The following is a 27082-nucleotide window of genomic DNA, read 5'->3' as shown; positions in this document are numbered from 1 at the left end:
AATGCAGCCACTTTCTCCAGCCCCGAGTTCTCTTCCATTGAAAATCACTGGTGGCTGCACCTGTGGCCACACCGTGGTGATTGGTGTGGAGTTAAATTACACCCTAGGCCTCGTTAGCCTAATGGGAGCACCCAGCTATCAGCTCTTCTTAGATGCTCCAAACCTGTCAGCTCACAGACAAAAAGTGACCCTGGCATTTCAGCGTATGGGGCGTTACTGTCAGAACCATCCCTGAGCCTGGGCCCCCGGCAGGGTGTTGGGGGAGATGCCAAAGTGAAAAGACCCGAGACCTTCACCACTTATGATCAATGAAAATTGTTGGTTCAGAACCAAGGGATGTTCCACCTTGTGCAGCTACATCCCTCCCTCTTGAATTCCCCCTGCCAGCTCAGCTGAACAGTGAGTCTCCCCTTTCCCATTACAGCTGTGCTGCTCTGCACTGGGACCAGCGCCCATGCTCCAGCCCAGATGCAGCTGCATTTCAGTGCTGGGGGAGTGACCCCGTGGTGTTTGCTTTCTGCAGCGCTCTTTGGGATCCATCACATGGCTACAAAAGTTACTTATGCTGGATGTGATGCTGGAGAATCAGGATTCAGGAGTTCCCTGGGCTTAGGGCAGCTGAAGGGCAGGGGAAATGCAGCACTAGAACCTCTGGGCTCCCTGTGTGTGTCCCTGTGACTTTAGCCCAGGCTTCTCACCACAGTCTCTGCTCCTAGGTGACGTGCTGACAAAGCTCTCCAGGGGCTGGAGGTTTTACGGTGGGAACCTCTATTACTTTTCACAAGAAAAAAAGTCGTTTGATGAGGCTGAGCAGTTCTGTGTGTCTCAGGACTCACACCTGACCTCTATCTCCTCCGAGGAAGAACAGGTGAGTGCAGGAACCTCTGAGGGGTTTGGATAATGGGTCAGTGCCTTGTTTCATACCAGAAGGAGGTGGTAGGTGGCAGCTGAGGTTGCAAATCTGTGATGTGTCTTGTGGCAAATTATCCCACAAGAGATGCGAAGCCTTGGAACCTGACATGGGGGATTCACCCATCAGTTTAAAAGCAGAGATGCGGCAGAGGAACAGAGCCAGGATCCGGACTTCCCGGAGTCTGGGGTTCTGGGGAAGGGGGATATGGGGTCAGGCTCATTTCTGATATTTCCTACTTCCAATGTACTGCACACCCAATGACCTTTCCCAGTGAGGACCCCTTTGATCCCTCTCCCCAGGCCTGAGCTCCTGCTGGACAATCTAGAAGCCTATATCTGGATGGCTTGTGTGCAAGGGGCCATGCACCTCTCAGAGAATCCTCTCTCCCCACATGCCCCTGTAGCCCTCACCCTAGACCTCTGGGGCACTTTCTGAGGAGGAAAATCCCCCCCCTCCGGCTGGGCCAGACTTTGCACCCAGTTCTCTGCTCCAAGCTTTGCCTCCTGCAAGGACAGGGCGCTGGTGTGACACAGATGCAGACACACACACAGAGATTCTCCAGGGCTCCCTCAGGGTCTCCCAGCTAGTCACTGTCAGCGTTGGGGGCAGGACATTGCGTCTCCTTCAGCCCAGTGCCCTGCTCACACTACCAGACGCCCTTTCCTCTCCCTCAAAATCTGTTCAGCCCAGGCAGCTGCCGCTCCATCCTGCAGCCTCTCTTGGGTGACCTGGACATGCTGCAAACTGTGTTGTGCAGGAGTTTCTCTCCAGCGAGACCCAGGGAGAAGATCACTGGATTGGACTCACTGACCTGGGGACAGAAGGCAGCTGGCGCTGGGTGGATGGCACAGAATACAGAGCAGGCGCAAGCAGGGGGTGAGTAAAGCTTGAGAGAAGTGAGTATTTATTACACGTTTGGTCACAAGCTCTTTTGGGCAGCGTCTGTATGGCCCCTTCTGTCTATGCAGCACCTGGCACAGTGGGCCCGATCCTGAGGGATGTCCCTGGGCATTGCCACGAAAGCAGTGAATCCTCTCAGGAATTTCTGCTAATTCTCCTTTGCTTAGAGCAGGACCTTAAACAGAGTGTGTGTTCAGTGACCACTGAGACCCAGGGCCAGAGCCTCCCCTGGGGTAACTCGGCATTGACTTGAATGAACCACAGGGATTTACACCAGCTGAGGATCTGACCCCAAGTCAACTCAGTACAGCCAGGGGAGTCTGGAGTGAGTGGCAGGTTCCCCCTCTCCTTGGGATTGCACCGCGCTCTCCCCTCTGTCAGGCTGGGCAAGGGGAGGCTGTGGGGCCGGGGACATGGCCGGAGCCAGCTGCAGTTGGTGCAGTGACTCAGTGGGCTGTGGGTGAGGCCCGTAAGCAGGGCCAGGGAGAAGTTAATGACTGACCCCCGCTGCCCTCTCTTCCTGTTCCTGCGTTCCCATCTCGGGGGTGCCCGGGATGCGCTGTGGGTCTGGCCCCTAAGATCTGAGTTGCTGCTGCTCAGCATTTGGAGCCACACACTGACTTTGGCTCTTTGCTGGCCTGTCAGGCGCAGGGCAGTTGCTACCCCCGGCCGTCAGAAGCCCTTTGTTACCATGGCCACAAGAGCTGTAGAGAACTCTGAGGGGTGACCAGGGGGTGCATCGCTTCACCGCGTCACTGCTGGGTGTCTTGGTCCCCTGCCAACAACAGAGTCCACAGAGCAGAACTGAGCTGAGGAATTGGCTGTGGTTCTCCCCTGAGACATTAACACTCTGATCTGTAGGTTCTGGGTGCACGATCAGCCAGACAACTGGGATCAGGGGATCGGAGGCAGAGAAGACTGTGTTCACATCTATCCAGTCAACCGGAATTTTTGGAATGATGCCAACTGCACTCTGCCTTCTAGGTGGATTTGTAAGCAGGCCCATAGACAGGCTGGGCTGTGACATGCAGGTCTCAGCATGTCAAACAGCACCTTAATTTCCAAGCTAGAATATTTCCCAGCCACCTGACGATGAGGATCCCTTTACACTGGAGGGGCCGCATGGGACTGGCATTGCAGGGGGAGCCCCCAGGAGGAATCCTGGATGAACCAGCCAGAATTCCCGTTAGTGGCTTCTAGAGCACATGTGGCAAAGGACTAGCTCCACCAGCTTCTGGGAGGGTGTGGTGAGCTCCCAGCTCACTTCCACCTACCGCCCAGGGAGCTGCTAACAAGGAGCAAGAATGGCATTTCCCGATGAGATTCCAGCCAGCTCCTGCTTCCGGAGCTTGTGGTTGAGCTACAGCATGGATTCTAAAAAGCCGTCCAATCTTGAAGAATTACAGTCTCTAAAGGCACTTCGTCTTTACTATGAGGGGCAGACACGAACAGAGGAGAGGATATTTCCTCCCCCTTTGCTCTGCTCATCTCATCCTTTACATCACTAGTCGCCTCCTCTATGATGACACTCAACTCCGCCTCCTGTGGTGCCACCCTGGGACTTCCTTTTTCTATCTTCAGACTGCTAGTAGCTTCTGCACTGCTAACTTCCTCTTTTGACTCTCCCTGTGGCTTCTTAGACTTAATCTCTAGCTCCTCTTCTAAAGGTACTCTGTCAGCCTGAGCTAATTCTCTCACCCTACTTCTCGTAATTGGCCCTGCAGATTTTTCTGTCTCTGTCGGTTCCATCATGTCAGTAGAGATGGGAACCAATTCTTATACTCCTCTAACACATCTCTTAACTTTTTCAACTCTCTGATTCTTTTTAAAAGCTGACCACAGTCTGATTTATAGCCATCCATCGATTTTAAGCTGGCATCCAAAGTTTGCTGGGCTTTTCTGAGTAACTCTAATTTTTTTATTTAATTTCTTTCCCAGCGAACTATAAGCTATGAGCAGACATTCAACAGCTATTCCCTTCACCAGTTTAGCCTTTCTTTTTTTTTCTGTTTCGTTTCTACATCAAATGCTTCACTCACAAAACCCCATGGGTTACAATGCTCAGATATCATCTCAGCTGTTCTAAACCTCCTCCATGATCCTGAACGTATTTTCTAGCAAAGTTTCCTAGAGCCATACTGTGGGCAACTTCAACAGACTCTACTCTTGCCCTTACGTCACTTACCTTAACATGTAACATAGAACTCATTTGAATTCTAACACTTCACTAGCTTATGTAATAAACTATAATGAATACTCTGTTGCTTTACTCTGTAACTGAAGGCGTCCCTTCACAGAAATAACAGGAAATAATACCCCAAAATGGTTTTCTACTTAGTTCAATAAGTCCCAAGTAAATGATAGAGGGGTGGGGGTGCGTTCCCCTCTCTTCCCTCGATGGCTCGCAGCTGATCGAGAGGTCTTTTCCCTCTATCAGGACCTGCCAAACATCTGGGAAACACTGAGGCAGATGGATCAGAGGTGCAGCCTGAGAGAGTGATGGGGACTGAAGAAATGTACAAGTTCTGAGTTACTGCAGCCTCTTGGCAGCAATTAATACCTAGATTTATCAGCTCCCCCGCCACCACTTAGTGTGGGTCATCGGGCCCGATGCTACTGCTTATATCTTATTGTTACCATTCGTTACAACTTCGACCTCCAACAAAGCTCCTTAAATGCACATATCATTTTAAATAATATTACTTTTTAAATAATAACACTATTACTGTTTAATATTACTTTTTAAAATAATATCATTACTTTATCTTGCAAGATTAAATTCAAAACCTCTAAGTTAAAACTTTATATCAAACCACAGAACAGGAAATACTGGGACTGCTGCCAAGCCGCAGCCACAGGAAATCAGGTTCCTGTATTTTTAAGAGTGAGTTAGCAAGACACGCAATCTTGCTTTCTAACTCTCTGTAACTTTAACTCTTTAGTTATGCCTCAGGTGAGATTCTCAGGGGTCTAAGGATGCCTGAAATCCCTGAAAATTCCTGTCACGCACTCCTTTGAGACTCCTGGCTTGCTCACCAGTCTATAGCCTGATTTAGGATGCGCTAATAACATTAATTTAATTTATCAATTTAATTTAAATTGCTACAGACAGGGATGCTGAAACCAGAAAAGAAAGAGGCAGGCAGGTGGACCATCCTTGCCAAGAGGGGATAAAGATGCACATCAGTGCTTAGAGAATGCAGGCATTGATCCTACTACAGCTCGCATGCAAAGCGAACTCTTTACTACTTAAACGAAATCCTCACCTGCACCATAGGTGCTAGGTGCCAGCCAGACAAAGCAAGGGCTCCGGGGTCTTATGCAGAACAGAGTATCAGATAGGGGAGGGGGGATACTCATAGTTGGGGACAGGGTCCCAAGTCCCGGGTCCCAACCACGCACCTTGGCACAAAGACCAACGCTCCCTGCCTGAAGTGTGTCGGGGAGATGAGAGTTAGTCTCTGGAACAAGCACCACACTTAAGAAGAGAATACCACCAGGGGCGGCAGGTTTGTAGAAAATTTGGTGGTGCCCAGAATGCCCAGAGCCTACCCCTCTCCAGAACTTTGCCCCCCCCCCCACACCTGCCTAAGGCTCTGGAAGGGAGTTTGGGTAGGGAGAGGAGGTCTGGGGTGAAGGCCCTGGGCTGGGGCAGGGGATTGGGGTGCAGGCCAGGTGAGAGGTTGGGATCTGGGAGGGAGTGTGGGTGGGGGAGGGGGTCTGGGGTGCAGGCTCTGGGCTGGAGTTTGGGTGTAGGCTCTGGGCTGGGGCAAGGGGTGGGGGTGTAGGAGCAGGAGAGGGGTGCAGGCTCCGGGAGGGAGTTTGGGGCAGGAGGGGGTGCGGAGGGAAAGGGTACAGACTCTGGGATGGAGTTTGGGTGCTGGGTGCAGGCTCTGGGATGGGTCAAGGGGTGGGGGGTGCAGGCTGTTAGAGGCAGTGTTGGGGGCTGGGGTGCAGGCTCTGGGAGGAAGTTTGGGGGCAGGAGGGGGTGTGTGGGAAAGGGGTGGGGGTGCAGGCTGTGTGAGGGGGTGGAAGGCGCTGCGCTTAACTGAGGCTTCTAGGGCAGCTAGGGGGGGCTCCATGTGCTGCTACCACCAGGCACTGCTCCCACAGCTTCCCATTGGCTGCAGGGGCGCTTGGAGGGGGGCACAGACCTACCCCGCCCAGGGGCTGCAGGGAGGGACCAGCAGCCATGTGGAGTGACCAGGCAGGAAGCCGCTCAGCTCTGGTGCACTGCAGGTGGTGAGTGGGGGCCCCAGGCTGTTTTAAATAGCCTGGAGGATGTGTGGGGGGGCATCCAGAGTCGGAAGCCATGGCTGAAGGAGAGACCAGTGCTGGAGCCAGCCCCATAGAACTCGCCGCTCATGAACACCACTTTTATCTAACCCAACAAATCCAGGAGCAGACCCAGCTCAGGATCCCCAGTTGGCACAGCACACAGCTAAACATGCCTCCCTTCGGCCTGGCGGGACACCCGCAGACACACTGCCACACACAGCCCTTCCCTGCTTTGGCTCACTCCAAGCTGTCCGTTTGCTTCCATCATGGACTGAGCACAGGAGGCCGTGTGGCTTACGTGACCTACAGCCCTGACGGCATTGGGCGCCTCCCCCCAGTCTGCTTGTTCACTCAGTGCATCCCAGGGATCCGAGTCATTCTGTCCTTGACTGATACTCCCTCCTAGCCAATCAGCTTTGTGCAGAGGAGCATTGAGGGAGGGAGAAAGGGCTGGTGCTCTTGCGCCAGCTCAGCAAGAAAGGAGCCCATCCCTCACCACAAGAGAGCAGGCTGGAGAACACAGGTATTGATCCTGCAAGTTCTCACCTGCAAAGCGAGCACTCTTTCATTTGAGCTAATTCCCCCAGGCTGGACCCTGTCTCCTGTGCTCCTGCCACTGCCAGACAAAGAAGGGCCGGGTCCCAGCATTTTCTCTGCCCCCCAAGGGCTGGCTTTTTGAGAAGCTAAGTAGAGAGAGGGAGGGGGGCCTCTGGAGGTGCTCAGCCCCCTGGCTACCAGTGCCTTTGAAATAAAAGAGACTCCCCTGCCATTGGAGAATGCAGGCATCAATCCAGCTGCTTTTTGTATTGTAAGCAAGTGCTTCACAACTTGAACTAATTCCCCTGCAAAGCCTCATCTCGTTCCGAGCCACCCATCTTGTTCCGGATGCCAGCACATCGAGGGAAGTGATTATTCTCATCTATTTGGCACTGGTGAGGCCACACCTAGAGCACCGTGTCCAGTTTTGGGCTCCCCACTACAGAAAGGATGTGGACAAATTGGAGAGAATCCACCGGAGGGCAACGAAAGTGATTAAGGGGCTGGGGCACATGACTTATGAGAAGAGGCTGAGGGAACTGGGCTTGTTTAGTTTGCAGAAGAGAAGAGTGAGGGGGGGATTTGATAACAGCCTTCAACTACCTGAAGGGGGGTTCCAAACAGGATGGAGCTCGGATGTTCTCAGTGGTGGCAGATGACAGAACAAGGAGCAATGGTCTCAAGTTGCAGTGGGGGAGGTTTAGGTTGGATATTAGGAAAAACTTTTTCCTAGCAGGGCAGTGAAGCATTCGGAATGGTTCCCTAGGGCGGTGGGTGGAATCTCCTTCCTTAGAGGTTTTAAGGTCCGGACCGGCTTGACCAAGCCTTGCTGGGATGTTTAGTGGTGTTGGATTCTTCCTTTTAGGCAGGGGGTTGGACTACTAGACTGACCTCCTGAGGCCTCTTTCAACCCTAATGTTCTATGATTCTATGATTCTTCTTTGTTGGATGCAACACCTTTTGAATTAGGAAATTGCCATATATAATATTTAGAAATTCCAAGAATGTTTTAGTTCTGGCACCATGTCCAGCGTTCCAGCCTGTGTCACTCAGATTGAAGTGCCCCTTGATCACACAGCTTTTTTCCATACACATTATAGCTAGGTGTGTAAGGAGCCAGGCATTCTGTTCCTTAATGTGGTTTGGTGTCTTTAGCAGATACCAATTAATACCTAATCTTGTGCTTTACCTATGAGGATATTGATCCCTAAGCATTCAAGAGGAGAAACGATTCTTGATTTAGTCCTAAGTGGATCACAGGACTGCGAAGAGCTACAAAAGGATCTCACAAAACTGAGTGACTGGGCAACAAACTGGCAGATGAAATTTAATGTTGATAAATGCAAAGTAATGCACATTGGAGAACATAACCCTAACTATACATATACAATGATGGGGTCTAAATTAGCTGTTACCACTCAAGAAAGATCTTGGAATCATTGCAGATAGTTCTCTGAAAACATCCACTCAATGTGCAGCGGCATCAAAAAAGCGAATAGAATGTTGAGAATTATCAAGAAAGGGACAGATAATAAGACAGAAAATATCATATTGCCTCTATTTGAATCCATGGTATGCCCACATCTTGAATACTGCGTGCAGATGTGCCCCCCCCCCATCTCAAAAAAAATATATTGGGCTTGGAAAAGGTTCGGAAAAGGGTAACAAAAATTATTAGGAGTATGGAACGGCTTTCGTATGAGGAGAGATTAATAAGATTTGGACTTTTCACCTTGGAAAAGAGGCAACTGAAGGGGGATATGATCGAGGTCTATATAATCGTGAGTGGTATAGAGAAAGTAAATAAGGAAGTGTTATTTACTCCTTCTCATAATACAAGTACAAGGGGCCACCCAATGAAATGAATAGGTAGCAGGTTTAAAACAAACACAAGAAAGTATTTTTTCACACAACGCACAGTCAAGCTCTGGAACCTCTTGCCAGAGGGTGTTGTGAAGGACAATACTGTAACAGGGTTCAAAAGGGAACTAGATAGATTCATGGAAGAAAGGTCCATCAATGGCTATTAGCCAGGTTGGGCAGGGATGGTGTCCCTAGACTCTATTAGCCAGAAGCTGGGATTGGCTGACGGGATATGAATCACTTGATGATAACCTGTCTGTTCATTTCTTTTGGGGCACCTGACACTGGCCACTGTCAGAGGACAAGATACTGGGCTTGATGGACCTTTGGTCTGACCCAGTATGGCCGTTCTTATGTTCTTATGTTATGAACATTTTCTTCCAAGTTATCAGTGACTTGAAAACAAGTCATGCTATTTTTGGCATAGAGCACCGTTCCCTTGCCCTTTTGCACATTGGTTCCTTCCTAAATAGGTTATAACCATTGATTTTATCATTCCAGCCATATGAATCATCCCACCTGGTTTCAGTGATTCCAATCACATCAAATTTCTGCTCATAAACTAGCAATTCCAATTCCTCTTGTTTGTTACCCAGGCTCCTAACATTACTATACAGGCAATTAAAGAATTTCTTCTCTTCATGTCCTTCAATTCCTTGATTAATTTTCTTCTCAATATCTTTTACCCTCCCCTTTTGTTTGTAGTTTAACTCCCTCCCAATTACTGTAGCCAGATGGTCAGCAAGAATATTGATCCCTCTTCTTAGGAACTGGAGGTTGTCCAAACTATACAGCCCCCTCACCCCATGGAAGGTGGAACAATGTTCCACAAACCAAAGCTGTACACCACTACCTAGCCAGAGGTTCACTTCCAGAATCTTCTGCCGTCTGTCTTCCTTTGCTCGTGGGACAGGAAGGATCTCATAGAAGATGGCTTCGGACATTCTTTTTCTTCAGCATGATTCTGAGTCCCCTGAAGTCATCCATTATATGTGAGCTATCCCATGAGGCAGAGTCATGAGTGCCTATATGAACCATTGCCGATGGAGCCTTTCCCGTCGACTTCACAAGCCTATCCCATCTTAGAGTGATGTGTTGTGTCTTGGTTCTGGGAAGGCAGCGCACTGTCATGTCATCTGCCTGTCCCTTTCAGCATGTTCTTTCTATTCCTCTGAGCAGTGAATCTCTAAGAAGAATTGTCTGCCTTCCTTGGATGGTTAGAGAACTCTTTGTGGGTAAACCTGATTTTCTCACAGGCTTAGGGTGCACAGTCTCTCAAACGTGGTGAAATATGAACCTCATTCCCCAAGCATGTCCTGCACATCTCTCCATTCCCATGGGCCAGCTGGATCTTGGAAGATACCTGCCCCAGGTTCCACACTGAGAACCTGGTGTCAATTGGAAATTTTTAGTCATGTGGAATTCCTGCCAGTCCTCTTCTCTCGATGGCCACAAGCTGCCCATCTAGTCTATCTCCAGTTGTGTAGAATGTGGCCATGACCTCTTGCCTCTGGGGTTTATGAATTGCCAGGTCTCCTCTCTGACTTCCTCTCTCCCTGACCCCTTGGTGTCTGGTTCTTTCCTTCCTTGAAGTACAGAGGATGGATGTTTCCTGAAGCTGGATTTCTTGGAATTCCTCCACTTCTGTGATTCTCACTAACATCTCTATTTGTCCTCCACCCCAGTACAAGCGTCTTCTCCTCCCGCACAGCCATCAACTTGCACCTTCTGCACAGGAAATCCCTTCTGGCTGCAAGCAGGTGTTGTCAGATGCTACCGGTGTGGTGCTCTGCTCTCTCCTTGTTGATATCACTCGGCTGCGTGCGTGTGTTCCCTCTGTGTGCTGCCCCAGTTCTGCGCAGGTAGCTGACACAGCAGACCCGAAGAGAACCCCCAGGGACCACAGAGTCTGGTAAGGTACGAAGGCACGTCGGCCAGGTTTATTGCCGTATTGGATACAGTAGTAGTTCTCTGCAGATTACTTAGTCTACCGGGCATACTACGAGAAAGTGCCTCTTGGCAATGGACTCGGCTCAGTCAGTGGCAGGATTTTCCACTGCCCCCTCGACCGGACAAAGACACCGCCCCAGGGATACATTCTTATGCACAGGTACAAACAAGTTACACATCACTCCTGACGTATTGAGGTGCAACCCCTCTACATAGCCAGGTACAGCCCCTCTACGTAGTAAGGTGCCGCTTCTCACCTTGTACATGTTGGTTTGTACAAAACAACTCTATCCATCATATTACCCTTTTGCGCCTGTCATTGGGATGGGTCAGCCTGTTCCTTGTTATCTGTGGAATGTTCCAGTATAGGGTGTTCTGGTACCGTGTTTATACTTCAATACTAGGTGGATATATGTTTATGCAACATCAGCCCTTTCCTTGCCAGCTTCTGTGAGCAGGGCCTGCCTTTGGCTCACAGCTTAACTTTGCTTTATATTAGCAAAGTCTTGACCATTACTTTAGTTCAGGCCTTAGGCCTCATACCAGGCCTCTGATACCAAGGTTTATATCTCAGGTTTATATCTCCTCTTACTACAGCAGAAAAGAGACCGTGGCACATCCTTTGCAGGTCACCCCCACTGTTACATCGCTGGCCAGCCTGAAGCCAAATGTGCAGCTGAACCTGGAAGGAAAGACTCCCATACACCCTCGCCAAGCCCCTTCAAAATTCTTCTGCCTCTGTTTGCAGATCTCGAGTTTACCTAACAAGTAACTTTTTATGCCAAATCTCCCTGCTTAGCTCAGCTCAACTCAACCCCTCACTACAAGGGAGCAATTAACCCCTCAGAGACCTCAAACAGCAGAGATCAAAGCTGTAAGGGTCAGAGCCTCACGGCTTTTGTGGAGGCACCAACAAACAGACCTGTCCCAACTGCTTTCTCAGGAGCCCTGTGACCCAGCTACACAACCTGTACACAGAAAGCAAACAAACCACCCACAGACAGACCAAACGTACCATTCATCAAGTCCTGGTTCCCCCAGCCAGAGTCTGCAGCTACGCCCGCCTCTTTTCTTAACCCTGGGCTAACTCCTGGGCAGATGGGTGGCCATCTTGGCCAGCACTAAGAAGAGGTGGCTGCAGAGGCCTCTGGCCTTAGCGGAGCTGTTGGGGGGTAGAAGGCGGGAAATGGCTGCAGCCAGCCTGGGCCACTGCAGATGGGCAATGGGGTCTCCCTCTCATCACCAGGGGCGGGTGGCAGAGGAATTGGTGAACCTGTCACCATTGTGTCCATCCCCACAGCTTGTACCAGGGGTCAGAAGGAGGGAGGTTTCCCTTTATCCAGAGAACAGGCACAGGCAGGCCTAGCTCCCCGGATTGGGCCTCAGCCCTGGCCCGGTGGGACCGAGGTTGGGGCTGCGAAGGGAGTTCAATCTCCATGCCCATCCTGTCCCTTCAGCTCAGCTCGTGATGAAAGGACCAAGCCAGGCCAGCTATGGTGCTGCTTTGTGCTAGTGCCATTGTCCCCTGGTGCTGGCCTGGGACCCACCAACCCAGCTCACAGAGCCACACGGAGCTGTTGGATGCTCATGACTTCCAGCCTGGCTTGGTTTGAACCAGAGCCCCAGGGTCGGCGAGTTATATGGGCCCGTGATGCACAGGCTCCGGGAATATTCAGTGCCGGGGGCCCTGCTCCACCAATATTTGGAGTGGGAAACGTCTGGAGTGGACCTCACTCACCTCAGCTGCTGGGGCTTCAATGAGTGTTTGACTCTGTGCTCCACCTCTCCCCCAGCAGCCCCCACTCCTGCCCCATGCTGGGCAAGGGGCAGCCCCATGCCCCATTCCCTGTGAGGCTAGAGTGAGGGGCAGCAGGCTGCAACAGGGGAGGAAGGAAGCCACATGTGATGGCAGTCCCCTCCCCACCAGCACCCACTCACCTTTTCCCAGAGCCTGCACCCCCACCTCTTTCCCACACTCCCCTCTGGCTCCCAAACTCCCTCCCAGAGCCTGCACCCCCAGTCCAGAGCTTGCACCTAAACTCCACCCCAGACGCTGTACCGCCACCTCTTTCCCACACCCCACCTCCTGCAGTCAAACTCCCTCCTACACCCCTTGCCCCAGTCCAGAGCCTACACCCAAACTCCATTCCAAAGCCTGCACACTCACCCCCTTTCCACATACCCTCTCCTGCCCCCAAACTCCCTCCCAGAGCCTGCACCCCAGCCCTCTGCACTCCATCTCAGAGCCTGCTACCCTCACTCCCTCGTGCACCCCTACTCCCTGCCCCAGCCCAGAGCCTGCACCCAAACTCCATCCCAGAGCCCAACCTCTCAACCGTCCTATACCCTAATCCCCTGCCCCAACCCTGGGCCTGCACCCCAGACCTCCTCCCCCCACCCAAATTCCCTCGCAGAGCCTTAGGCAAGTGGGGGGCGAAGTTCGGGGGGGAAGGCTCTGGGCGTTCTGGGCACCACCAAAATTTCTTCAAACCTGCTACCTCTGCCAGAGCCCCAGGGCCAGAATCTCCATATTAATTTCCCAGTTCTCTGGGCCTGTTCCCCTGGCAGATCAGCTTTGTGCTCTCCAACCACTGACAGAATCCATTGCAAGATGTTGCTCTTGGGCTGCATTTACAGCGATCCTTTTAGGGACATCTCCCCACACTGGTGCAGCACCGCTGAAGCGGGCAATGGAGAAATAACCAGGGCAAACCAGCCACTGTCACCCTACCAGTGGCTCCCCTGAGATTCATAGATTCATAGATTCATAGACTCTAGGACTGGAAGGGACCTCGAGAGGTCATCGAGTCCAGTCCCCTGCCCTCATGGCAGGACCAAATACTGTCAAGACCATCCCTGATAGACATTTCTCTAACCTACTCTTAAATATCTCCAGAGATGGAGATTCCACAACCTCCCTAGGCAATTTATTCCAGAGATAGTGCTTTGGGTCTGCTACAGACTCCCAGGATCCTATCTGGATAGGAATAGAGACTTCTGGAATAACTTTAATGAAATATTTACTCCTGGGAGCTGTGTGATTATGGGAGACTTTAATTTCCCGGATATAGATTGGAGTGCTACTCATAATGGTAGGGCCCACACTTTCCTGGCTGTGAGAGCTCACAGATTTCTTCACCAAATAGTCACCAAACCAAGAAGAGGTGATGCCATTTTAGACTGAGTGTTGGTGAGTCGGGAGGACCGCCAGAGAAGAGCTGGCTGTAGGGGACAACCTTGGTTTGCGTGATCATGAGCTAATTCAGTTTCAACTAAATGGAAGGATAAACAAAACTAGGTCTGCAAATAGGGGCCTTGATTTCAAAATGGGAAACTTTAAAATATTAAGGCAATTAACTAGTGGAATGGATTAGGCGGAAGGACTCAAGGATCTGAAAGTGGGGGAGGCTTAGAATTACTTTAAGTCAAAGTTGCAGAAGCTCTCTGAAGCCTGCATCCCAAGCAAGGGGAAAAACTTCCTAGGGAAGGGATGTGGACCAGGCTGGATGAACAAGCATCTCACACAGGTGATTAAGAGAAAGCAGAAATCCTACAAGGAATACAAGATGGGATGGATCAGGAAGAAAAGCCACGTCTTGGAGGTCAGAAAGTGCAGGGATAACGTGAACTGTCAATAGCCAAGCACAGCTGGACCTTACAAAGGGAATTAAAACCAACAGTAAACGGTTCTATAGCCATATAAAAACAAAGGAAACAAGGAAGGAAGGAGTGGGACTGCCAAACACGGAGGATGAGGTGGACGTTAAAGATAATCTAGGCATGGCCCAACACCTAAACGAATACTTTGCGTCAGATTTTAATAAGGGAAATGAGTTTCAGGGTAGTGGCAGGGTGGCTAATGGAAATGGGGATATGGAAGTAGAAATTACCACCTCTGAGGTGGAAGTCAAACTCAAACAGCTTAATGGGACCTAATTGTGGAGTCCAAATAACCCCCATCCAAGACTATTAAAAGAACTTGCAATTGCAAGCCCAATAGCAAGGATTTTTAATGAATTCATTAATGCGGCGGTTGTGCCCTGTGACTGGAGAATTGCTAACATCCTACCTATTTTTAAGAAAGGGGAAAAAGTGACCCAGGAAACTACAGGCCTGTTCATCTGACCTCAGTTGGATATATGGTTTTAGAACAAATTTGGAAAGAGAAAGTAGTTAGGGACAGAGGTAAAAAGTAACTGGGATAAAATACAACACAGTTTTACAAAAGGTAGATGGTGCCAAACCAACCTGCTATCCTTCTTTGAGACGATAAGTGATTTTTTAGACAAAGGAAATGCAGTAGATCTCATCTATCTGGATTTCAGTGGCATTTGATACAGTTCCACATGGGGAATTATTAGTCAAATTGGAGGAGATGGGGATTAATGTTGTTATCCCTAAGTACATGACCTTGCATTTGCACTATTGAATTTCATCCCAGCGAGCTCTGCAATGGGCAGATAAAGGGGCAGAACGTTTTGGGAGATCTTGGTCTCTTGCTCACAACAGAGTCTGCGCAGCAGAACTGATCTCAGAAAGTGGCTTTGACTCTCCACTGAGACAATAACATTCTTTTATCTGGGAAATACAGTCACCCGACTCAAAATACAACCAATTTCCAATCTAATTCATGGCCCTTGAAGGAAACTAGCTCCTCCCATGTTCCGAAGGAAAGCAATTACTGCTGCATCTCTGAGCACATCCTCAAGAAAGAATTTCCAAGGGATGCAGAAGACTCACTCTGCTGTCAAGACACAGTCATGCTGGCTTTGCAACTGGGCTATTAATTTGAAAAGCAAGGGCCAGGTTCTGTTCTCACACCAGTCTCATTCTATTGGCTTGAGTTACTCCTGTGTATGAGAGACCAGAATCAGATCCCGAGAGTATAAACCCAGCTCAGGATTCTTTTCCCCATCTAGTTGCAGCCTGGCCTGAGCGTTGCAGCCTTAAGAAGTGCGTCCTGACATTGTCCCTTCCAAAAATCATGGGGATGCTTTTAATGGCCTTCTGGCTATTGGGGCAGGTTCTGGGCAGGTTGGGCATAGCTGGGATGAGCGTCAGCCCAATTTAGAATATATTTTTTTCCTTTCAGAAGTGTCTGAAATGGACAATTCTTTATTTATTGGGCAGTTTTTGGTACCTGTGCTGTCTACTTCACTTGCTGTTCTGTTTTCCTTTAATATGGACACAATAGCAAAAATATGTGAGTATTTTAAAGAACTGCGACCCCCTGCCTGTCATCTCAAAGCTTAGTTAATGCTTAATATGGAGAAGCAATTAACCATTGGAACAACTTACTGAGCAATGTGGTGGATTCGCCATCTCTTGACATCTTTAAATCAAGATTGAATGGCTTTTTAGAATTCGTGCTGTAGCTCAACCACAAGCTATGTGCTCTATGGATGGGTCACTGGGTGACAGTCTCTGGCCGGTGTTATACAGGAGGACAGACTAGATGATCACAATGGTCCCTTCTAGCCCTGGAATCTACGTAACACGCATTACCAATAGCAGCACGACTCACTCAGGGACAGGCTGACTTGGGCAAGTGGTAGCTGACTAGAGCTGGTAATGGCTGAAGGTTGTTGCCAGCTGGTTGCTGTTCACTGTCTTCTGTGGAAAGAATCTTGTGGTCCTGGCAGAGAGATTCCCCCAAGGCACCATCATTATTTGTAGCTTATTGGTTAAGAACTGAGTGGGTCTCAGAGATGGAGCTACCCCATCTCCAGAGAGGAGGGAGGATGTTGATAGAGGTCCATCAGCAGAGCTACTTGCTGTAGACATCAGTTCTCAGGGCTGTCATCTTTCTCCCAGTCCAAAATGCCCTTGGAAATAAATATTACAAGTCTTCGAAGGAAGAGCAGCCTGAGATGCAGAAAAACAACCGATTGGGTCCTTCCAAGGAAGTGACAGTTTTGGGGGGTACTGCTCCTGTTGGTGGAAGGGACAGACACGTTTTGATACATGGCACAGTGGCGCAGGGATAGGAGAATTTGAACAGCTGTTGAAGCCGGTCTCCCAGCTGAGCCTGAATTTATATCCTTGGTAGCCCAAACATATTTTGTGACATACGTTGCTTAGCACATAGAATTGGATGTTTTAAATGTATATATAGATGGTTCTGACATCATCATAACATCTGATCAAAAGGTGCAAAAATTAGAAATTCAAGTCAAGTAAATCATTATTTATTGGGTGATTATGAAACAATAACTCCATGATCCAAGGAAGTATTCAGTGACAGACCTAGAAACATACAAATTACAGAGCCAGCCACACTAAGCGGCATAAGGGCAGCCCTCTCTGCTACAGCCAGAAATATCACACCAAGACAAAGCATTGCTGCTATTCACATCCCATGCGGCCTCCTCCAATGCGCAGGGCTCCTCATCGGCAGGTGGCTGGAAAATATTCTAGCTTGACAATTAACGTGGCTTTTTGAGGTGCTGGGACCTGCTTGTCACAGCCCAGCCTGTCCATGGGCCTGCTTACAAATCCACCTAGAAGGCAGAGTGCAGTTGGCATCATTCCAAAAGTTCTGGTTGATTGGATGGATATGAACACAGTCTTCTCTGCTTCCAATCCCCTGATCCCAGTTATCTGGCTGATCGTGCACCCAGAACCTACGGATCAGAGTGTTAATGTCTCAGGGGAGAACCACAGCCAATTCCTCAGCTCAGTTCTGCTCTGTGGACTCTGTTGTTGGCAGGGGAAGAAGACACCCAGCAGTGACGCGGCGAAGCGATGCACCCCCCGGTGACCCCTCACAGTTCTCCACAGCTCTTGTGGCCATGGTAACGAAGGGCTTCTGACGGCCGGGGGTAGCAACTGCCCTGCGCCTGACAGGCCAGTAAAGAGCCAAAGTCAGTGTGTGGCTCCAAATGCTGAGCAGCAGCAACTCAGATCTCAGGGCCCAGAACCAGAGCAGGTGGCACAGCACGTCCCAGGCACCCCCGAGATGGGAAAGCAGGAACGGGAAGACAGGGCAGCAGGGGTCAGTCATTAACTTCTCCCTGGCCCTGCTTACGGGCCTCGTCCACAGCCCACTGAGGTCACTGCACCGACTGCAGCTGGCTCCGGCTATGTCCCCGGCTCCACAGCCTCCCCTTGCCCAGCCTGACAGAGGGGAGAGCGCGGTGCAATCCCAAGGAGAGCGGGAACCTGCCGCTCACTCCAGACTCCCCTGGCTGTACTGAGTTGACTTGGGGTCAGATCCTCAGCTGGTGTAAATCCCTGTGGTTCACTCAAGTCAATGCCGAGTTACCCCAGGGGAGGCTCTGGCCCTGGGTCTCAGTGGGCACTGAACACACACTCCATGTTTAGGCTCCTGCTCTAAGCAAAGGGGCATTAGCAGAAATTCCTGAGAGGATTCACTGCTGTCGTGGCAGCACCCGGGGGCCTCCCTCAGGATCGGGCCCACTGTGCCAGGTGCTGCATAGACACAAGGGGCTGTACAGACGCTGCCTGAAAGAGCTTGTGACCAAACGTGTAATAAATAATCACTCCTCTCAAGCTTTACTCACTCCCTGCTAGCGTCTGCTCTGTATTCTGTGCCATCCACCCAGCGCCAGCTGCCTTCTGTCTCCCGGTCGGTGAGTCCAATCCAGTGATCTTGTCCCTTGGTCTCCTTGGAGAGAAACTCCTGCACAACACAGTTTGCAGCATGTCCAGGTCACTCAAGACAGGTTGTAGGATGGAGCCGCAACTGCCTGGGCAGGACAGATTTTGGGAGAGAGGAAAGGGCATCTGGTGGTGTGAGCAAGGCACTGGGCAACGGGAGACGCAGTGTCCTGCCCCCAACGCTGACAGTGACTAGCTGGGAGACCCCAAGGGAGTCCTGGAGCAGCTCTGTGTGTGTGTCTGCATCTGTGTCACACCAGCACCCTGTCCTTGCAGGAGACAAACCTTGGAGCAGAGAACTGGGTCCAAAGTCTGGCCCAGCCAGAGGGTGGGATTTTCCTCCTCAGAAAGTGCCCCAGAGGCCTGGGGTGAGGGCTACAGTGGGCATGTGGGGAGAGAGGATTCTCTGAGAGGTGCATGGCCCCTTGCACACAAGCCTTCCAGATACAGGCTTCTAGATTGTCCAGCAGGAGCTCAGGCCTGGGGAGAGGGATCAAAGGGGTCCTCACTGGGAAAGGTGATTGGGTTTGCAGGAAATGCTACACTGGAAGTAGGGAATATCAGAAATGAGCCTGACCCCAAATCCCCCTTCCCCAGCACCCCAGACTGTGGGAAGTCCAGATCCTGGCTCTGTTCCTCTACTGCATCTCTGCTTTTAAACTGATGGGTGAATCCCCCGTGTCAGGTTCCAAGGCTTCACGTCCCTTGTGGGATAATTTGCCACAAGACACATCACAGATATGCAACCTCAGCCACCACCTACCACTTCCTTCTGGTATGAAACAAGGCACTGACCCATTATCCAAACCCCTTGGAGGTTCCTGCACTCACCTGTTCTTCCTCGGAGGAGATAGATGTCAGGTGCGATTTTTGAGACACACAGAACTGCTCAGCCTCATCAAACAACCTTTTTTCTTGTGAAAAGTAATAGAGGTTCCCACCGTAAAACCTCCAGCCCCTGGAGAGCTTTGTCAGCACGTCACCTAGGAGCAGAAACTGAGGTGAGAAGCCTGGGCTAAAGTCACAGGGACACACACAGGGAGCTCAGGGTTTCTAATGCTGCATTTCCCCTGCCCTTCAGCTGCCCCAAGCCCAGGGAACTTCTGAATCCTGATTCTCCAGCATCACAATAAGTAACTTTTGTGTCATATGATGGATCCCAAAGAGCGCTGCAGAAAGCAGTCACCATGGGGTCACTCCCCCAGCACTGAAATGCAGCTGCACCTGGGCTGGAGCATGGGCGCTGGTCCCAGTGCAGAGCAGCACAGCTGTAATGGGCAAGGGGAGACTCACTGTTAAGCTGAGCTGGCAGGGGGAATTCAGGACGGGGGATGTAGCTGCATAAGGTGGAACATCCGCTGATCACCACAGTGTGGGCACAGGTGCAGGCACCGGTGATTTTCAATGGAAGAGAACTCTGTGCTGGAGAAAGTTGCTGTGTTGTCAGCCTGGGAGCCTGAAATCCTCTGGTCATCCTCACAACTAGCAGAAACCGCACCAGCCATCACTGCAGCTAGTACTTACTGTAGCGAACTTGCACTGCTGCTCGCGCTGCACTGACGTTGTCCAGCTGGATCTGGATTTCTCCATACGGTTGCACTGACATTGTCCAGCTGGATCTGGATTTCTCTATAAGGCTGCACTGACATTACCCAGCTGGGCTTTCAGCAGCCGGACTCCTGCCTACGCTTCATCAATAGCTGCCAGACCTAGAAGAAAGTCACAACGCGACGTCAGTGGAGATGCAGAAACACTGATTATCAGCACGGTGCAGTAGAGCAGCACCTGCAGGCCCCTGTGTGCCAGGCGCTGTACGGACAGGAGGGGACAGTCCCTGCTCTCAACAGCTCACAGTCAAAAATAGACGCGAGGTGGGAGAAATAAAGGATGATTTGCCTGCAGGGGGAGCTGAGGGTGCAGGGAGAGGTGCCCAAGATCACACAGGAAGTTTGCAGCAGAGCTGGGAATTACTCCCAGCTCTCCTGAATTGTAGCCCTGTCCCCCAATCTCCCCAGCCACGTCTTCCCAATCACTCCCCCTTGTGAGCTGTGAGTGGGTCTCTCAGCAGCATGTGGGGCCAGACCTGAGGGCGCAAGAACATCCATGGACCCGAGCCCTGGTCCTGAGCTCCAGGCCGGGATTTTGAACAGCCCAGTGTTCAGGCGAGTTCTGTGCCAGGTTTTAGTTCAGGCCCATTTTCTGACTGGACGCTGAATAACCTGATCCATGGACGGGTTTGTATGTGCAGCCCTGGGCCAGACAGACAGACACTTGTTGATCTGAGGCCACAAGGGGGCGCTCTGCCTCCAGCAATGGGACTGTGGCAGGTACCCAAATTCTTGGAGGCTGCACAGGGAGGAGTTTAGGGACGACGGAGGGATGATAAACGGGAATGAGGATATTGGAGGTGGATATTACCGCATCTGAGGTAGAGGCCAAACTTGAACAGCTTAATGGGACAAAATCGGAGGGCCCCGGACCAATCTCCATCCAAGGATATTAAAGGAAACTGGCGCGTGAAATTGCAAGCCGTTAGTGAGAATTTTTAATCTATCGGTAAACTCAGGGGTTGTACCGTACGACTGGAGAATTGCTAACGTAGTTCCTATTTTTAAGAAAGGGAAAAAAAGTGATTCCGGATAACTACAGACCTGTTAGCTTGACGTCTGTAGTATGTAAGGTCTTGGAAAAATTTTAAAGGAGAAAGTAGTTAAGGACATTGAGGTCAATGGTAATTGGGACGAATTGCAATATGGATTTACTAAAGGTAGATCGTGCCAAACCAAAACCTAATCTTCCTTCTTTGAGAAGGTGACAGATTACTTAGACAAAAGGAAATGCGGTAGACCTAATTTACCTCGATTTCAGTAAGGCGTTTGACACGGTTCCGCATGGGGAACTGTTAGTTAAATTGGAAAAGATGGGGATGAATGTGAAAGTTGTAAGGTGGATAAGGAACTGGTTAAAGGGGAGACTCCAGCGGGTCGTACTGAAGGGTGAACTGTCAGGCTGGAAGGAGGTTACTAGTGGAGTCCCTCAAGGATCGGTTTTGGGACCGATCTTATTTAACCTTTTATTACTGACCTTGGCACAAAGAGCGGGAATGTGCTAATAAAGTTTGCGGATGACACGAAGCCGGGGGGTATTGCTAACACGGAGAAGGACCGGGATACCATACAGAAGATCTGGATCACCTTGTAAACTGGAGTATTAGTAATAGGATGAAATATAATAGTGAAAAGTGCAAGGTTGCATGCACTTAGGGATTAATAATAAGAATTTTTTATATACATGAGGACGCATCAGTTGGAAGCAACAGAGGAGAAGAAGACCTTGGGGTATTGGTTGATAGCAGGATGTCTATGAGCTGCCAATGTGATATGGCTGTTAAAAAGCAAATGCGGTTTTAGGGTGCATCAGGCGAGGTATTTCCAGCAAGGAGAAGGAGGTGTTAGTGCCGTTATATAAGGCGCTGGTGAGACCCCACCTGGAATATTGTGTGCAGTTCTGGTCTCCCATGTTTAAGAAGGATGAATTCAAACTGGAACAGGTTCAGAGACGGGCTACTAGGATGATCCGAGGAATGGAAAACCTGCCTTATGAAAGGAGACTCAAAGAGCTTGGCTTGTTTAGCCTGGCCAAAAGGAGGCTCCGGGGGGGATATGCTTGCTCTATATAAACATATCAGGGGGATTAACGTTAAGGGAGGGAGAGGGAATTATTTAAGTTTAGTACTAATGTAGGCACGAGGACGAATGGGTACAAAACTGGATATTAGGAAGTTTAGACTTGAAATTAGACGAAGGTTTCTAACCATTAGGGGAGTGAAGTTCTGGAACAGCCTTCCAAGGGGAGTAGTGGGGGCAAAAGACATATCTGGCTTTAAGACTAAGCTTGTAAGTATATGGAGGGATGATATGATGGGATAGTTTAATTTGGGCAATTGATCTTGGATTATCAGCAGATAAGTCTGCTCATAATGGTCTGTGATGGGATGTTGGATGGGATGGGAATCTGAGTTACTGCAGAGAATTCTTTCCTGGGTGCTGGCTGGTGAGTCTTGCCCACATGCTCAGGGTTTAGCTGATGGCCATATTTGGGGTCGGGAAGGAATTTTCCTCCAGGGCGGATTGGCAGGGGCCCTGGAGGTTTTTTGCCTTCCTCTGCCAGCGTGGGGCATGGGTCACTTGCTGGTGGATTCTCTGCAGCTTGAGGTCTTCAAACCACAATTTTGAGGACTTCAATAACTCAGTCATGGGTTAGGGGTTGTTATAAAAGTGGATGGGTAGGGTTCTGTGGCCTGCTTTGTGCAGGAGGTCAGACTAGATGATCATATTGGTCCCTTCTGACCTAAGAGTCTATGAGTCTATGACTGGGGGGCAAATTGAGACCCACGAGTGCAGCTCCACTGACATCCTGCTTACACCAGGGTCTGAATTCGGCCCTGTATGTCTTATGAGCTGCATCCGTCTTTCTTGCCAATGCAACCCTGACAATACAGGGGCCAAGGTGAAAACTATGGAGCGAAGGAAGCAACAGTGAAAGGACAGAAGAAGTTGACCACTAGGCATCCTGCGTTGGAGCATGGGGCGGATGCAGCCAGCCTGCCACTTCCAGGAAGGGAGCTCGGAGGGAGCCTGGAGCAGCCACCTGTCCCCGGGAACAGAGCCTCCGTTGGCAGAGGAAGGTGCAGAGCAGCAGCTCGTTAGACAGGGGGACAGGACCACCTGGCAGGGACGTCTATGGATGGGAGTAGGAGGATGCCAGGCACCCACCATCCCTATAGACAGGAGAGTGCTCAGCTTCAAGGCCAAGGAAGGGGAACTGCCCCGATGCCTAAGACCCTCGTCCTGTGACTTACTGTCTGATCCCTTTGCTGAGGCGTCTGAGGTGTCGTCAGGCTGCAGAGAGACTTGGAGCTTCTGCACCGCTTCTTCAACCGCTTGCAGCTTGCTGTGTGCCCAGAGATCTAGAAATCACGGGTCTGCAGGTCAGCGACCGAACTGAACTGCGGCTGCAGACCACCCACGCCCAGAGAAGGAACATGCTCCGAGCGCGAGGCTGTTCTCTATGACTTCTTTTATTTTAATCTTGGACAGCTTCTCTCCTGAGGAGGGACACCGGCACAGCCAAGGCCCCATTCAGGGCTCTCTCCTGGTGTATGTCGCAGAGCAGTGACTTGGAGAAGCTGGCTTCAGCCTCATGAGACGCGGCTTCCTCCTGCTCTTCGCCCAGGCCTGGCTGCCAGGGAGAGCAGCCGAAAGTGCTGGGGCGAGGGGAAAGGCATGGCAGAAGGACAGATCCCGCCACAGATAACTCTGGCAGGGCGGGGAGTGCAAGGTGGCCCTGGGCTGGGCGTGGGGGTCGCTGGGCAGAGGAGACACGTGGGGTGTTCATGTGTCCTCCCCTTTAGATTGTGGCCCCCCAGCATGGGGAGACACCAGCCGTCTTTGCCACTCACTGCCCCTAAGGAACAGGGCTTCTCCCCCTTCTCCTCCAAGAGCTCTTCACTCCAGCTCCGTTTTCAGCTTTTGCTGGCTCCAGGGCAGAGACTCTTTGGCAGAGCAGGGAATTGAAACCAGCAGTCTGAGCCCCAGACAAGTGCCCGAACCACTGGGCCATCCGGTCTCTCCGAAGGGCATTTCAATTGTGCCATGAGGATGCCTGGGGCTGAGGCTCATGCTGGTGATATGTGGTCAGGAAAGGACCCAGCGTGACCCTCAGAGTGCAGGTTGAGCATGTGAGACTGCCACATGTGATCTGAAGTCCCTAAGCTGATGCTCAGGCAGGATGAAGCTCACCCAGACCATCTCTGACAGGTGGTTATCTAACCTGTCCTTAAAAACCTCTCGTGATGGGAATTCCACATCCTCCCCAGGTGACCTGTGCCAGTGCTGGACCATCGTTAGACTTAGAAAGTTTGTGCCAGTATCAAACCAGCAGGGCAAGATCTTACAGCTCCATTTGAACTCCCTGGAGTAGGAGATTTATTTGGAGGGACAGACTGGAAACGCAGTCGATATTCTGCTGAAATGTGGAGGTGCCCCCCTCCAACCCCACCAGTCGACCCAGCTGGCCTGTATGTAAGTTGGCAAATGTTGGGCTTGGAGCTGCAGTTGAACTTACCTAGAAGTGTCACAGCAAGGAGGGACGTGGCCAGGGCCAGACCCAGGAGGAGAAGGACAGCAATGACTATGCTCCGCGCCCTGTGCCGCCAAGGGACCGATGTCTCGGGAGGGTTTCCTTGAAGGGGAAGAAGAAACGTATCCATGGAAAGTTACAGCTCAAATGCCACTGACCGAGGAAACTCCACCCCCCAAATCCAATACCTGCTCAGCCTCCTATTCCCTGGGTGTGGTTAACAGCAACAGCGGAATGAGGCGAAGTAAGGTCAGAACCGACCGGAACTCGAATGTGAAAAGCGACCCTCCCTAAATCCGGAGTGACTCTAGTGCCAGGCAGGTGTCCTGTGAGAGAGATCTGGGAGCAGGATTTCCCCCCTGCCTAAGCATTTTTTGAGAGGGACGTTTAGGGGTTGTGCAGTCCAGGCCCAAAGGAGTATTTTTAAATGAGAAAAGGAACCTGAAACAACTTATGAAATATGAATACAATGAGGCAGTGAAATGCGTGGAAAATGATTCTTTGCAGGAGAAAAGTGGGGCTGACAGCAGCAGTGTGCTCAGAAGGGCCTTTCTACAGCATCCCCATCTGATAACCCATCCCCAGGATGCTGGGCTCCTCCCTGCAAGGCAGCCAAGGGGTGAATCACAGGGCAAAGCCTGAAGACTGTTTACCCTGCACATTGAAGGGAGAAGACTAGAGCTGCATTCGAGCCAGGATCTATGTATAGATAGAAGTAAGTGTGCTCGGTGTGCTCTGGATTTGGTCTCCCCAGGGTGAACGGCAGCTGCTTGGAGACACAAGACTGTCAGATTCTCCTCTCCCTGATAGTCTCAGCCTGCCCCACCCTCTCCCTCTCTGATCTGGGCCTCAGCCATTAGCTCGTGCCGCTCCCCCATGGGGTGTGTGGTTCCTGGAACCAGCAGACAACACTCAGATGCCCAGATAATCCCCTTACATTACAGAAGTGGCTTCTCTCACTCTAACCAAAGGGTGAAGCTGCCTCTCACTAATGTACTGAGATTACAGTTCTCAGCATTTCCTGAAACAGATTCTGGGAGAAGCTTCTCTGTCACCCAGTGCACACTACATTTTTCCTTATGTTTTGTCACAGAGTCATAGAATCTCAGGGTTGGAAGGGACCTCAAGAGGTATCTAGTCCAACCCCCTGTCCCCTTAGAGCCGGACCAATCCCTACTAAACATCCCAGCAGGACTTTGCATGCAGGCCTTAAAACCTCAAGGAGGAGATTCCACCACTCCCTAGGGACCCAGTCCAGTGCCTTATCACCTCCTAGTGGAAAAGTTTTTCTTAATATCCACTGACCTCCCACTGCAACTTGAGACTTATCGTTGTTTGCATCAGGTACACTGAGCAACAGTCTTAGATCCATCCTTTTGGACCGCTTCAGGTATTCTGAAATCAGCTATCAAATCCCCCTCACTTTCCCTTTCTGCAGCTAACATCCAATTCCCTCAGCCTCTCTCATCAAGTCTATGCTCAGCCCTAATCATTTTTGTTGCCTCCGCTGGCTCTTTTTCCAATTTTTTCCACTTCTTCTTGTATGGATGGGGCCAATGGGAACACGTACTCCAATGAGGCCTCACCATTCGAACAGGGGAATGATCACGTCACTCGATCTTTGGGCGCTGGCAATGCCCTACTTATACCCAATGACTAGCTTTTGGGAAGAAGGGCCCATTGTGACAATTCATTATTTCTTTTGTCACTGCAGAGAGTTGCTGAGCCTCGGTGATAGCCTGCAAGATGCCACTGAACTCACTCCTCACCCGCACCTCCACTTCCAATCAGCACCGTTCTCCTGCCTGCACGTGAACCTTCCTGGGCATCTTTCATGTGTTCAACCGACAGCTGCCATGGCATCTGGATTGCACGAACAAAGGGGATATAAACCCTGGAGAGGGTCTCTTGTTGAGCTTAGCCCACAGTAAGAATGTGGAGACTGGCAGCTGGGTCAGATATCCAATCACATGTCTGTCTGAACAGTGCCCTGCAGTGACCAGGGATGAACAGACAGGAATCAGAGTGATCTATCCCCGTTGCCATTCCAGCTTTGCAACAGGCTAGTAATTGCACTGCTAGTAGCATGACTGGCTACGGACATGACTGCAGCTTTTTTGAATTGTTGTCTATGGCCTTCACGCATTCTCTTTAGGAAAGAGTTGGGGTGACTGTGCGTTGTGTAGAATATTTCCTTTTGTTTTATAACCTGATGCCTTTAATTTATTGATGACCTGTTCTTCTATTCTGAGAAAGGTAATGCACTCCGATCTCTCTCTTCCCTCGTGTTTATAGATTTCTGTATCCCGGGTCCCAGTAGTCAAGGCGATGCTTGACGCTCCTAAGCGTAACTGGGCCTCCCTTCGAGATCGGGGGTCCGTTTCTGTCAGGTTCTCCTTGACTGATTCCCCTCTGTGGGCTTCCACGGAGCCAACCGCGGAGTTCTGGCCAAGATCACCCATTTCATCGAGTGATCTGCCGAGCAAACGAGGTTTATCAATGCAGGTAACAGTCTAAACAGAGGCTTTGTACGTACAGCAAACCAGAACCCGCCGGGTTCCTGCAGTGCCAACCCGTCTGCCCTATCTCGTACCCGCAGTCAGACTAATCTCACCCTCCTCTCTCGCTCGTCGGAGAGTCTCCTATCTTTTTCTCCACACTTCAGTGCACCTTTGCAGGGGGAAGGGGCCAGCATCGTTGTAGTGAGACGAGTCCAGGCATTAGTTGCATTGGCCTTTGCTCTGAGCCATCCAACCCTTATCCACCCCCTAGTATTTAGAATGCCTAGGGGACATGAGCACCAACACAGTTTCAGAGAACACTGAAGACAGTCCTTCGTTCACTCCTTAGTCATTCTTTCCTTTGAATCTCTCTCTTGTT

At 50.6% G+C, this 27082-nt stretch overlaps 2 protein-coding genes across 2 annotated transcripts in view; one reads left to right on the top strand and one right to left on the bottom strand.

Annotated features, from left to right (window-relative positions):
* The window catches only part of LOC116833456 (C-type lectin domain family 4 member F-like), a 68666-nt gene extending 64597 nt beyond the window's left edge, over window positions 1-4069 (top strand). The window contains exons 5-7 of the mRNA XM_075066729.1: window positions 717-868; window positions 1671-1789; window positions 2675-4069. Of these exons, the coding sequence (XP_074922830.1) occupies window positions 717-868; window positions 1671-1789; window positions 2675-2837 (434 nt within the window). The 3' untranslated portion in view covers window positions 2838-4069. The remainder of the gene's footprint in view (window positions 1-716; window positions 869-1670; window positions 1790-2674) is intronic.
* The window catches only part of LOC142045781 (C-type lectin domain family 10 member A-like), a 182862-nt gene that overhangs the window by 47656 nt on the left and 108124 nt on the right, over window positions 1-27082 (bottom strand). The window contains exons 5-7 of the mRNA XM_075066728.1: window positions 18893-19044; window positions 17965-18083; window positions 16650-17064 (exon numbers count right to left, since the gene is read on the bottom strand). Of these exons, the coding sequence (XP_074922829.1) occupies window positions 16902-17064; window positions 17965-18083; window positions 18893-19044 (434 nt within the window). The 3' untranslated portion in view covers window positions 16650-16901. The remainder of the gene's footprint in view (window positions 1-16649; window positions 17065-17964; window positions 18084-18892; window positions 19045-27082) is intronic.

This window comes from Chelonoidis abingdonii, chromosome 5 (assembly GCF_003597395.2).
Source record: "Chelonoidis abingdonii isolate Lonesome George chromosome 5, CheloAbing_2.0, whole genome shotgun sequence".
In the NCBI taxonomy this organism is placed as follows: Eukaryota; Metazoa; Chordata; order Testudines; family Testudinidae; genus Chelonoidis; species Chelonoidis abingdonii.
This window is presented reverse-complemented; position numbering and strand designations above follow the sequence as displayed.